Source organism: Anas platyrhynchos, chromosome 13 (assembly GCF_047663525.1).
Source record: "Anas platyrhynchos isolate ZD024472 breed Pekin duck chromosome 13, IASCAAS_PekinDuck_T2T, whole genome shotgun sequence".
Lineage (NCBI taxonomy): Eukaryota > Metazoa > Chordata > Aves > Anseriformes > Anatidae > Anas > Anas platyrhynchos.
The window spans coordinates 651,496-663,039 of record NC_092599.1 but is presented as its reverse complement, the minus strand read 5'-3'; the positions used below and the strand labels follow the sequence as shown (position 1 = coordinate 663,039).

At 51.9% G+C, this 11,544-nt stretch overlaps 3 protein-coding genes across 10 annotated transcripts in view; 1 reads left to right on the top strand and 2 right to left on the bottom strand.

Moving 5' to 3' along the window:
* Positions 1-70: 70 nt before the first annotated feature.
* Positions 71-1,749, bottom strand: RPL32 (ribosomal protein L32). Of its 2 annotated transcripts, none has more exons than XM_027468061.3 (4): positions 1,593-1,749; positions 1,042-1,142; positions 641-822; positions 71-246 (listed from the first exon to the last, which is right to left on the bottom strand). In XM_027468061.3, the coding sequence occupies exons 2-4, from the start codon at positions 1,135-1,137 to the stop codon at positions 117-119; spliced, it is 408 nt and encodes a 135-aa protein (XP_027323862.1). In that variant the 5' UTR covers positions 1,138-1,142; positions 1,593-1,749; the 3' UTR covers positions 71-116. The 2 variants fall into 2 exon arrangements, with proteins under 2 accessions (XP_027323862.1, XP_071900190.1); XM_072044089.1 differs by lacking the exon at positions 1,593-1,749 and adding an exon at positions 1,444-1,467.
* Positions 1,750-2,100: 351 nt separating this feature from the next.
* Positions 2,101-5,153, bottom strand: MBD4 (methyl-CpG binding domain 4, DNA glycosylase). Its single transcript, XM_038185677.2, has 6 exons — positions 4,742-5,153; positions 4,149-4,223; positions 3,615-3,749; positions 3,247-3,396; positions 2,829-2,932; positions 2,101-2,267 (listed from the first exon to the last, which is right to left on the bottom strand). Exons 1-6 carry the CDS (start codon positions 5,136-5,138, stop codon positions 2,190-2,192), a joined length of 939 nt encoding a protein of 312 aa, XP_038041605.2. The 5' UTR covers positions 5,139-5,153; the 3' UTR covers positions 2,101-2,189.
* A 92-nt stretch (positions 5,154-5,245) lies between these two features.
* Positions 5,246-11,544, top strand: part of IFT122 (intraflagellar transport 122) — a 32,473-nt gene continuing 26,174 nt past the window's right edge. For 3 of the 7 annotated variants that reach the window (XR_003500411.3, XR_003500410.3, XM_038185676.2), the window contains exons 1-9: positions 5,246-5,398; positions 5,512-5,578; positions 6,476-6,560; positions 7,400-7,478; positions 8,277-8,353; positions 8,765-8,831; positions 9,844-9,990; positions 10,322-10,474; positions 11,448-11,523. Coding sequence is in view for 5 of the 7 variants with exons in the window: in XM_038185676.2 (XP_038041604.2) it covers positions 5,358-5,398; positions 5,512-5,578; positions 6,476-6,560; positions 7,400-7,478; positions 8,277-8,353; positions 8,765-8,831; positions 9,844-9,990; positions 10,322-10,474; positions 11,448-11,523 (792 nt within the window). In the remaining 2 variants the exon portion in view is untranslated. Of the gene's footprint in view, positions 5,399-5,511; positions 5,579-6,475; positions 6,561-7,399; positions 7,479-8,276; positions 8,354-8,764; positions 8,832-9,843; positions 9,991-10,321; positions 10,475-11,447; positions 11,524-11,544 lie in introns of those variants that run through there. The other 4 variants (XM_027468057.3, XM_027468058.3, XM_072044194.1 and 1 more) reach the window with 4 other exon arrangements.

The window sequence follows — 11,544 nt, the reverse complement described above, 5'->3', positions numbered from 1 at the left end:
CTGCTGGCCAAGCCCCCAGGAGCTGGCAAACCAAAGCCTCCCCTTGCAGCATTGACAACATTCAGCAGAGTTTGTGTTCACACTTTATTAAATACATCCCAGCTGCAGGAGGCTGTTTACTCATTCTCCTCGCTGCGCAGTCTGGCGTTTGGATTAGTGATCTTGATGGCAAGCTGCGCTGCTCTCTCCACAATCACCTTGCGGTTCTTTGAAGACACATTGTGAGCGATCTCTGCGCAGTATGACCTGCAGGGAGCGGAGCAGCCTCGTTAGCCTTGAATGGAGTCACTGCGATCTAACGGCATTACCTGGTACTTTGCTTTGGAGCAGTGCTCCAAGTAGATGGCTGCAGGACATTTCGGCTGGTGTCCTAACAGATGCAAAGCCACAGCTGATGCTGTTTTACCAAACCAGTGCTGTCAGCACCACTTTAACGTGGTGTTTTCACCAGGTGTGAACGTGCCAGCCCCGAGCAGCTTTCTGTACGCCTCCCACCAGTGCATGGCAGCCCTTAGGAAACTGAGGCAGCCCCTGTGCTCTGGGAGCTGCAGCCTCCCAGGTCTCCCCTGTACATCTGCCCCTGACCGTGCTCCCCTCTGCCTCCCCCCAGCACCGTTACGGGGTGGCACCGCAGACTTACTTGTTGCTCATCATGAGCACTTCCAGCTCCTTGACGTTGTGGACCAGGAACTTTCTGAATCCCGTGGGCAGCATGTGCTTCGTCTTCTTGTTGCTCCCATAACCGATGTTGGGCATCAGAATCTGACCCTTGAACCTCCTGCGAACTCGGTTATCGATACCTCTTGGTTTCCGCCAGTTGCGCTGAAGGAATAGGGAAAAAAATGATGCTCAGAAACCAAATCAGTCTGGAAGCACCCACACGGGAATAGCAGCTTTAGCCAAAATGGGCCTCCAAAGCTACCGACCCCACAGCACGACCCACAGCACCAACACCCGGCCCTAACCCTCCCCAGCCCTGAGAGCAGCCCCAGCCGATTTCCCCGAAGCCATTCAGCAAACGGAGCTGCCGCGAGCTTTTACCTTGATCTTGACATAGCGGTCAGACTGGTGCCGGATGAACTTCTTGGTCCTCTTCTTGACGATCTTGGGCTTCACGAGAGGCCTGAGGGCCGGCATGGTGCCTGGGGCAGGGGCAGAGGGAGGCGGCTGAGCAGGGCCTCAGCGCGGAGGCGCCGCCCGCGTGGTGCCGCGTGTGGCTGTGGCAGGGCCGTCTTCCCCCGCCGGCCACCGCGAGGCCCGCGGGGGAATGGGCGCGGCGCTGCCGTCGCTCTGCCTCCCGTTTCCGAGGCCGGCGGAGCACGGGCAGCTCCCCAGCTGCGGTCCGGGGAGGGCCCCGCGCCCCCGCCCCCGCCCGGGCTCCCCCCGCCGCCAGCACCGCCAGCACCGCCGGACACCCCCCAACCACCCCCCGTCCCCCGCCACCTCACGGCCGAGCCCCGTCCCCGCCGCCCGGTGCCGCCGGGGAGCTCCCGGCCCCGCTCGGGGCGCCCCGGTCCCGTTGGCGGCGGGCGGGGGGCCCGGGGGCCCCGGGCCGCGGGGGATGGGCGCGGATGGCCCCGGCCGGGCCTCACCGTGCGCGCTGCCGCGGCCGGGCCCGCCGAGAGAGGGAGGCGGCGCCGCCGCGGGGCCTTATGGGGCGGGGGGGGAGGTCCTGGCAGGGCGGTACCGCCACGCGCGTGCACGGGGCGGGCACCGCCCCCTCGCGGGGCCACGCAAAGCTCAGCGCCGCCGCCGGGAGGGGCCAACGGGGGGCTCGCTCCGGGGGGAGACGCCCGCGGAGAGGGGCTCGGCGCCGCCCCGCGCCCCCCGCCGCCTGCCCGCGGGTTGTGAAGCTGCCAGGACCTGCCCCGAGCCGCTCCCGCCCGTGCCCTGCCCCGGGAGCGCCCCCTAGCGGCGCATACGCGTGGCCGCAGCTGGAGCCCGCCCCCCCCCCCCCCCCCGCCGCGTGCCGGCTCTGCCGCGTGAGGCACGCCGGAAGTGACGTAGCGCGGCTCCACTTCCGGCTCAGGGAACCGCCGGGGGGTGGCGGCCGCAGGGCCCCGGGGGCGGCAACAACAAAAACAACAGCGAGAGCGGCGGTCACTGATTGATTTATTGATTGATTTATTGATGTTTTTATTATTAAAACGTTCACTGCCGGGCGCCTCACCACCACGGGGTGCCCCCGCTCAGCCCACGCCGAGCTGCTGGCGGTTGTCCCGGAGCCAGGCGTGGTACACGTTCAGCTTCTGGTCCTGCGGCTGCACCTGCGGCACGCAACGGCCTGAGACAGGGCCTGGGCCAGCCCCCGCCCCGCTCCCACCCACCGCACGAGGCAGCCCCGGCACGGCAGCAGGCCTCCGGGTAACCGGTCCTGCTGCCCAACACGCGGCCTGGCCGGCCGGGACAGCCTGCAGGGACTGCAGAAAGGCCGTGACAGAGAGCAGAACGCTCCCTCCCCTCAACACCCCCAACAACAGCATCCCCACAGCAAAGCCTCAGAGGGGTGGCAGGACCCTGCTGGCGTTAAGTGTAAGAACCCGACCCTGCAGCAGGGAGCTGCACCTCACCCCCACCGTGTGGAAATAAAACAGCAAAAACAGGGAATTACAGAAAAAAAATGAAGGTGATACCAGCCTTGACTTAAAGTCTCAGACTTGTAAAGAGTACATTCATGGGAGTTCAACCAATTCTCTTCAGAAGAAAAATCGCTCTCTGATTTTTCAATCCAAGCGAGTACATAGGTAAAAGTCCCACAGACAGGACAGACTCCCCCCACCTGCAGCACACCCCAGCCCAAGCCCCAGCAGAACAGCAGCACCACGCACCTCTTTCCATTCGTTGACGCAGAAGATCCTGTAGGAATCGTTCCCGTATTTCCCAATTCCGTGCAGCTCAATGGGGTACTTCCACTGCTTGGTCAGGTACTCATCTAGAACACAGCCACACAGCTCACCACGTGCACACAGATCCTAGAGAGCAGGTCTAAACAAAATGGGCTATTACCCCACATCCATTCTGCAATATTTTAAATAAAAACCATGGCTAGGTTAGCAGTACAAGTCACTCAGTTAAGACAATACGATTACAGCTCTGCACATACAACCAAAACACCCCAAGGCTGCCTGAGATAAAGCACCACCCACACTCAGCAAGGAGAAACATCACAAGGCACAGTTTGAGAATAACGCTGGTTTTCTTGCTAGTCTGATTTTCACCATTCCACAGACTTCTCTAGGAATATACCTGAAAATTTGATTATGGTTTTCGCTCTGAGTGCGTAGAGGCCGAGAGGTTTCAACAGCTCTGCCATTTCCTTCCAGTCCGCGGTTCTGGCTACTTCGGGAGAAGGGTACTTCTCAAGGAACTCCCAGAGCACAGGGATCGCCATTTTACCTACCCAAAGAAATCGTCTCCTTTGATTATCTAGGCTCATTTCTTGAAGTGAGCTTCTGCTGAGGCAGGAGACGCATATTAAAGATTGCTTTTAACCTCAACACAAGCTAATCTATATTTATTCTTTCATTAATGCCACAAAAAATTGGCAGCTGTCCCGATCCTATGATAACACCACCCAACATTTATACAACACGAAACCATTTTACTCCATTTACCTGACGTCTTATTGAGAAATATGGTTGCAATGAGCAGCTTCCACGGATCGTGGAAAAGCGTTTCTTGGACCAAGTTAAAAGGAGAACGGGGAGGAGTCCATTTTCTGAGCGCCTTCCTTCGAGGCGGGCTTGGAGCTGCGCACAAAGGCAACAGAAGAAAATGTGTTGGGCAGTAAAGGATGGAATTACCCACTGGAAGGAAAATAATTACAAAAATGCACTTGTGCAGCAGGTTCAGCACAGTGGGGCAGTGCGTGCGGGTGCAGCAGGGTGACTCTCACGCTCCCTTTTGCAGAACTGTGCGGGAACACACGCACTGCAGCGCTGGCACAGCACCGGGGCTGCCCACACGGCCCCGTGTGCCGTGCTGTGTATGCTCCCTTGGAAGAGGCCCTCCCTCTATCACGAAAGCAGAGCCCTGCTGCCACTGCGTGTGGCCAGCCTGAAACTGGGAACATTTCCTGACACACCGCGTCCTGAGCCAGCCTGTCCCTCCCCCCAGAGCAGGGTCTGTTTCCCTGGGGAGCACCGTACCTTCCTTACTGTATTTACTTGAGAAATACGGGCTTGTTTTCCTCCTCTCCACCTGTGTTCGGGGGATAGGCTCTTCTGGAAAGAAATAATGCCTCAGCATTACCATGGGAAAGAAAAGCACCTCTTTTGCTATCATGCCTCACAAAACATTTCCTTTCAGTTGTGATGGGAACGTGAGGGTTTCAGGCAGGGGTGCACAAGAGCAGCGTGCTGCAGGCTCCCCGCAGCGCTCCCGTGCTGCAGGTGTGAGAAAAGCCTTGCAGCAATAAACACCGCCCTGCTGCAGCCTGGGAAGCCAGGCTCAGACTACAGCCAAGAATCAAGCACTGCCCGCACGCTGCGGCACCAGCCCGGCTGTGAGCAGCCGCTTCCACGGAGCAAACCGGGCAGCGGGGCAGGGGCACCAAGGGGTCGGTGCAGGGGGGGACGGGAGCGCCCCGTGCAGCCGGGGGGGCCGGCAGCGGGCCCGGCTGTGCTCCCTGCGGGGGCCAGAGGTGGGCCGGGTGCAGGTGCAGGAGCAGCTCGGGGTCACTGCGGGCAGCTCTGCGCGGCCCCGGAGCCCCCCGGGGCAGGGGGCAGGGCCATGCCCGTACCTGGCGGCGCTGCGGGGCCGCTCCCCGTGTTGGGCTCTGCAGAGGGCTCCCCGCCAGGGCCGTGCTCCGCGCCCGGCCGCCCCCGGGGCCTCAGGCTCCGCGTCCCCGCGGCCCGGGCGGGGCTCCCCGCTGCAGCGCGGCTGCGGGCCCGGCTCCTCTTCCGCCCGCCTCCGCCCGGCCCCGCCGCTCCTCCCTGGGGCTCGGCGCCACCGGCCTCATCGCAGCGCGCCCCGCGGCCGCTCCCCGCCGCTCCCGGGACAGCCGCGGGCGCGCCTCGGCGTGGGCCCGGCACGGAGGCGGCGCGCACCGAGACCCCGGCCCCGGCCCCAGCTCCCGGGCCCGCGCCGCTCGCAGCCTCCGCGCGCTGTGACGTCACGCCGCCGCCGCCCGTCGCCATGCGGGCCCCGCCCTCGCGCGGCGGCGGGAAATCCTCGGCACCGCGGTCACGTGACCCCGCCGCCACGCCCCCTCCCGCCGCGGCCCCGCTCTCGCCGCGCCTGCGCGCTGCGGCCCGGCCGCCGGCAGCCCCCTGCCGCCCGCCGGGCCTCACTGCGCATGCGCGTTGCCAGGGCACCGGGCGGCGGCCCGGCACGGCCCGGCCCGATCCCTCCCGGCCATGCGGGCCGCGCTGACCTGGCGCGACCAGGCGGAGCACTGGTGAGCGGCCCCGCGGCCACGGCCCGCTGGGGTGGTGCTGCCGGGCCGGGCCGTGGCCCCGGGCCCGTTCCGGCCGCCCCTTGCTCACCCCGCGCTGTTTGTCTCTCCCGCAGCATTTATGACCTGGCCTTCAAGCCCGACGGCACTCAGCTGATAATCGCTGCTGGGAACAGGCTCCTGGTAGGGCAGCGGCTGCGGCCCCGTTCCCCGCAGTCAGGGCTGCACGAGCGCGATCCCTCACACGGCACCCGAGGATTCCGCCCCCCCACACCCCCTGCCCCCTGGTGCTGCAGCCCGGGGCCTGCAGTGCATTAACCGGGCTCTGCAGAGCGTCCCGAGGCTCCTTACCGTGTCTTGCCCGGCTGCAGGCTCGGTTTCGCACAGTAACGGACCCGTGTTGCTCATGGCATCTGGTGCTCACACCTCACGGAGCAGCTGGCGACCCGCTGACCCGGGCAGTGTGCCGTGCAGGCTCTGCTCCCACGTGAAAATCTCTGAAACGCAAATTTATGTCCGTGCCTTGAGAGCGGCCTCAAGCAGGGCTCCCAGCACGCTCCCTGGCTCAGCGTGCCTGCCGCTCGCCCCTCAGCGAGACCTGCTCACCGTCTCCCCCAAAGCTTTCGGGTGGGATGGGTGTGAGACCGGCCGGGGTGGCGGGATGGATTGCACAGCTGCCGAGAGGTGGCTGGAGCTGAAGGAAGGCAGGCTCCTGAATCCCCAGCACTCACAGAACAGTGCACTTAGCGATGGTCCTCCCAGCAGCTTACTGTGCTTAAACATTCCTAATGTGAGGAAGGAAGGGGACGAAGTAAGGTGGACAGGACAAACGACTCGTTTGGAAATTTCATTTGTGCGTGTGTTTTCCTAATGCTTAGTGTTTTTTCTTTCAAAATGTTGGAAGAGAAGCATTACATTAAGGAAAACTGCTTTTCCACTTTAAAATGCCTGGTTTTGTGTGAATTGTATTGCATGCAAAAAAAAAAAAAAACAAAAGCAGATACAATTTTGTTGATCTTAGGTAATTTAGTGCCATAGTCCTCATTTGGAAGGTAACTTTTTTTCCTGTTGTTTATACAGGTATATGATACTTCTGATGGAACCTTAATTCAACCTTTGAAAGGTCATAAGGACACGGTATACTGTGTGGCTTATGCTAAAGATGGTAAATACCCCTTTTTTAGGATAGCATTAGTTCGTTTTGTAAAGTGCATATTATCTCCCATTTCTTACCGCAAATTGGTAACGAATTCAGGGTTGTTCTAGTAACAGCGTTTTGAACATGTGTGCATGTGGTGTTTCGTTTTGTTTCTTTGTTTTTAATCGGGAGTTTGAAATGCCTCACAAATGCTACATGCAGAAGGAACGATTCTTTTTTTACATGTAAGGCTACCTGTTAATCCAGGAGCTGTAGTCCCCACCTCCCCTCCCATGACACCTCCTGAGGTAATGTCAGTAGAAGGCTTACCCTAGAGATCCCCCTTTCTAGTACTCCACTTGCCTTGAATTTTTGTTCCAGCAGTTCCTCTCCCAAAGCTTCCCAATCTTCTGATCCTTCGTATGTTAGCATGCTCAGTACAGGTCACCTTACGCTTCTAGTTTGTTCATTGCTTCTGGTGCTCATTCCGTGAGGAAGTACTGCGTGTGGATTCGAAGGACTTACTCTCAAATACTAATATTTAAGTTAGAGCCAATGCCTTTGAAAATATGTCACATTTCTCTTGACACTGGTAACAAATCTTCAATGTGTGACTGGCAGCGTTGGAAAGGCCATCTCCTTGCTTGCATTACTGGGCTTTAATGAGGCAGTCTCCGAAGGAGTATCAAAATAAAGCCACTGGAATTTCACATAGAGAAGTGCAGCCACATCAAGACACTTACAGTGTTAGGTCCGTTATTATTTGAGCCTTGTCCAGTTCAAGAACATCTTGCTCTCTATTTGGTTGAATACTCGGAGTGCAAAGGATTCTTGTGTATGCGATTTAAATTATATTTAATTCCTAGGCAAACGTTTTGCGTCTGGCTCAGCTGATAAAAGTGTGATAATTTGGACTTCAAAGTTAGAAGGAATTCTGAAATACACGTAAGTGATGCCTTTTAATTCTGTGCGCCTCAAATACAGCCTCTGATTATGCACCCTGGTGTCAAAGAGTAAGTGATGAGAGAGTTGGAAGAAGGTTAACTAAGGTCAGAGAAAATGCCAGTGGCTAATGGGAGAGGGAAGAGGAAAAGAATAGTCAAAGTACCTGAATGAGGCAGGAAAGCAATTAAAGGCATTATAGAGGGCGGGAAGGCTTAGATTAATCTCTCAATTTAGAGAGCTGGCAAAGAACTAGGGAAACTTTGTAGGTTGAGATGAAATGAAATGGAATATAACTGATCTGTGTAATAAACCAACTTAATACAGAACTAGGTCAAAGACCAAACTGAAGGTAAGGTTTGGTACTTTTTTTCTCAGTGTACTTCCATATTTCTCTTGCTATGTTTAATATGCTGTCTCTTTTAAGCTACATCTTCAAATTCTGTTTCTGAATGTGTGTGTACAATTATTACTAGTTATTATACACGAGCGACTGCACTAGTTCGGAGCATACCCAAGCATGCTTAGGGTTTGGATATAACCTTTAATCACATCTCACAAACCACCACCTACATACGTTTTTAGCTGATCTCGATGAAACGCAGTGAATCGTGCCATGCAGAGACAATTTTTTCAGGTTTTATTATGGATTTAGTTTACAGTAATTGCAGATTAATTTGATGTAATACAAGCTGATCAAGTTATTTCTGCCATCTGGTGAGCCTTGCTGCTATCTCGCTGAAAGTCAGAAAAAGGCACTTAAGAGTGACTTACTGAAATGCGATTGTAACTTCATTCTAGGCATAATGACTCTATACAGTGCGTTTCATACAATCCTCTTACTCATCAGTTGGCATCCTGCTCTTCCAGTGATTTTGGTATGTCTTCTCACTTTTCCATTAAGTCACTGAATTCCATAAAAGCTGTATAACTAAGCTAACCACAGATATGTATGGCTCTTTCTGTCCAGGAGAGATATGTTAGCTAAAGTTAAGTAACGTTAGATTCTTAATTATATCATTTAAAATCAGTTGGAGAGGACTATGTAGTAACATGTCCTAGAATAAAATGTACTTTTACTGTGATTTTTCCAGAGAAACCCTTCCTCTATTAGGTATTTCCCCCTTTACTGATTATATAATGTGTATTTAAATGTCCTTCTAACAGTGATTGAGACTTTGATGACTTTGAAGTCCAAACTGAATTTTCTGACAATAGTATTTTCTAATCTGAAGACTGGTAAAAGCTTACCTATAATTTACTTTGGCTTCTTGTTTGTTTTTATCAAGGTTTGTGGTCTCCTGAACAGAAGTCGGTCTCTAAACATAAAGCTAGCAGTAAGATTACTTGCTGTAGGTAAGTTTTAATAATTACCTGTATCATTTGCATTAGTTTCAGTACAAATGGTTCAAATAATCTGCAAGCTTAAAGGAAAAAAGTTCAAGCAAAGTAGTTCAATGTTTGTCAAGACAGAGCACCCAGTATGAGAGGGGCTCTCCCAGCTTGCTGAGTAGTAGCATTGCGTATTTTATGCTGCTCTGCCATTTTCATTATTAAAATATTTTAATGGTATGTAGAATGCTCCAGTAGAAATAAGACTAATACTCACCAAAGATGAGTTGTTCTTTCTTGTGTTGTCTTCTCAGAGAGCTGCTTTTTTTGTTTGTTTATTTCACTTTAAATAGTAAATGGTCTGGGAGGTTTATTTGGTACTGTTAAAACAAACCCTGTCAGAAAGTACCAGGGAGGTGCTCTGGTTTTGAGCTGGTGTCTTAATTTCTCTCTCCATCTGTTTAGCCAACTTGTGCAGTAACAGCACAAGGAAGTTGGAGGAAAGATAATTACACACTTTTTTGCAGAGCTGTTCGTCTTCCGTGTTGTTGGTATTTGCAGAAGGTGATACTACTTTCGTGGGGAACCAGAAGCAAGGCTATACTAATTTGTGTAAAGTCATCCAGCTTACTACAGTAGAGACAAGCATAGAAGCAGGTCTCCTGTAACCCAGCACCATGCAGTTTCCGTGTTCTAAATGTAGCTTTTAAAAGTCTGGTCTACCGTCAACGATCTCATTCTCAAAAATGTATGTGTTAATTAGCACCATAGAAGTATGGCAAGCAGATGGTATCTTTATTTTTTTTCTGCTTTATTTGTGTGTGTAATAAAATGTTCTTGCTGTGAACTGCGTGCTGGTGCCGTAAATGGGGATTTAGGTGCATAAACAAATTGTAAGGATTACTGGCTATATCCCAGATCTCCCTTTTAGAAATATATTTCAATCTATTGTCCCTATTTGAGTATGCTGTACCATGTTACCTTCCTGATGCTTGTTTTTAGTAGTTTGCTCTTCTGTATGTGTATGTTTTATCAGCTGGACAAATGATGGCCAGTACCTTGCTTTGGGGATGTTCAATGGCATTGTCAGCATACGGAATAAAAATGGTGAAGAGAAAGTTAAAATAGAGCGAACAGGGGGCGTTTCATCTCCAATATGGTCAATTTGTTGGAATCCATCCAGGTAAATAATTTAATTCTTCCTGTTTTTTCATGCTGACCAGCTAATTCTTGATAGCAGGTAGACTGATGGCAGGAAGGCTTGACTTTCAACCTGCTGGAACAGATTAATGGCAAATATGTTACTTCTTTTATTTTTTAGTGATTGTGTATTGGGGTTTGTCTTTGCCAGTGTTTAATTACATGGATAAACTGGGAACAAATTCTGCTTAGGTATCATAAACATTTCTTTTGTCTTTGTTGCTTGGATTGGGGGAGGGAGGGGAGAACCTGTTTGCACTTCAATTCAGAGGCAATGCTGTGACATATATGTGAATAAACAATTGCTATTGCAGTAGGTGGGAGAGATTTTGGAGCAGAGCAGATCAACAAGAGGAGTCAGATAACAGCCATGTAGAGGAGATACCAGAATTGAAATCCAGGCCTGGCAATAGACACTGTAGTGAGACACAGGTAGAAGACCAGCAGGAAGAAGTGGATTTCAGCTTGTGAGTGAAATTACATTGTGGATTTCAGCTTGTGAGTGAAATTACAAAGGCACATACATACATACATACAGATACATCCATCTGTATTACCCAGTAGAGTGATTTACAAAAAGCAGCAAAGGCAAAGAGTATTTATGCAGGTTGCAAACCAGGTATTCAAAAGTTAGGAAATCCAGGATTACGAGTTGCTGGTACAGTACTAATTTATTCTGCCAGTACGTGTTCATTGTGAGATACTTCTTAAGCGTGTGATAGCAGATTGTTTTTTCTCACAAATGCATACCTTGCGCATTGAGCAAAGGGAAGGCTTACCGAACATTAGCTTTTCAGGAGCTTTTTTGTTTTCTTTTTTTTTTTCAGCTTAGGGTTAGAAGCATTATTTGCAGCAGAATGCTCAGATTTCCATCTCCCTTCTTCCTAAGCAAGACTGTAGAGAAGGTGACTCTAACGTTTTGTTCCAAGCTGCACAGATCGTGTCAGAGTACCAAAGTTAACAAATTTGGTACTGAACCCTTTCCTCACTATGCTGCTGGTCTGGCAGGAACAATTTCCTTTTCTGCCTTGTGTTCTCATAGCTGTAGTTGTTTTGCTAAGCTGTATTGTTTTTGACGTTATGGTGACTTTACACTACTGTAGCTAAGGTCAGAATCTGGGCCCAGGTGCTTCATTTGTTTAAAAGGACCACTAGTTTCACTGTACCTGCTACTTACATAGCAGAATCAAGCTTTTCAGTTATTCCTGTAAAGGAGACTGATTTCTCCTTTGTCTCTAAGCTGTCTTCCTCAGTTTTAAATGGTAAGATTTCTCTGCTGTACTTTCATTTGGTGGTTGTAGGTTTTTGTTACTGCTTTGTTTGTTTGTTTTGAGTAATTTGAAATATATTCTGCTATCCTATTACTTGGTTCTGTTGCTCTAAGAAATTTACAAGTAAGTTATGATAAAAATTGCCATTAACTTTTTTTGTTGTCCTTAGAGATGAACGCAATGATACTTTAGCTGTAGCCGATTGGGGTCAAAAGCTTTCCTTTTATCAACTTAGTGGCAAACAGGTATGTTTTTGGAAGGTGGTA

Excerpts from the sequence above, each read along its gene's own strand:
- RPL32 (XM_027468061.3), bottom strand. The coding sequence starts at position 1,137 with ATGCCGGCCCTCAGGCCTCTCGTGAAGCCCAAGATCGTCAAGAAGAGG. Across the intron at positions 823-1,041 it reads ACCGCTATGTCAAGATCAAG|CGCAACTGGCGGAAACCAAG; the intron begins GTAAAAGCTCGC and ends CTATTCCTTCAG. Across the intron at positions 247-640 it reads GTGCTCATGATGAGCAACAA|GTCATACTGCGCAGAGATCG; the intron begins GTAAGTCTGCGG and ends CGCTCCCTGCAG.
- MBD4 (XM_038185677.2), bottom strand. The coding sequence starts at position 5,138 with ATGGCGACGGGCGGCGGCGGCGTGACGTCACAGCGCGCGGAGGCTGCG. Across the intron at positions 4,224-4,741 it reads CGGCCCCGCAGCGCCGCCAG|AAGAGCCTATCCCCCGAACA; the intron begins GTACGGGCATGG and ends ATTTCTTTCCAG. Across the intron at positions 3,397-3,614 it reads ATTTCTCAATAAGACGTCAG|GTAAAATGGCGATCCCTGTG; the intron begins GTAAATGGAGTA and ends TTCTTTGGGTAG.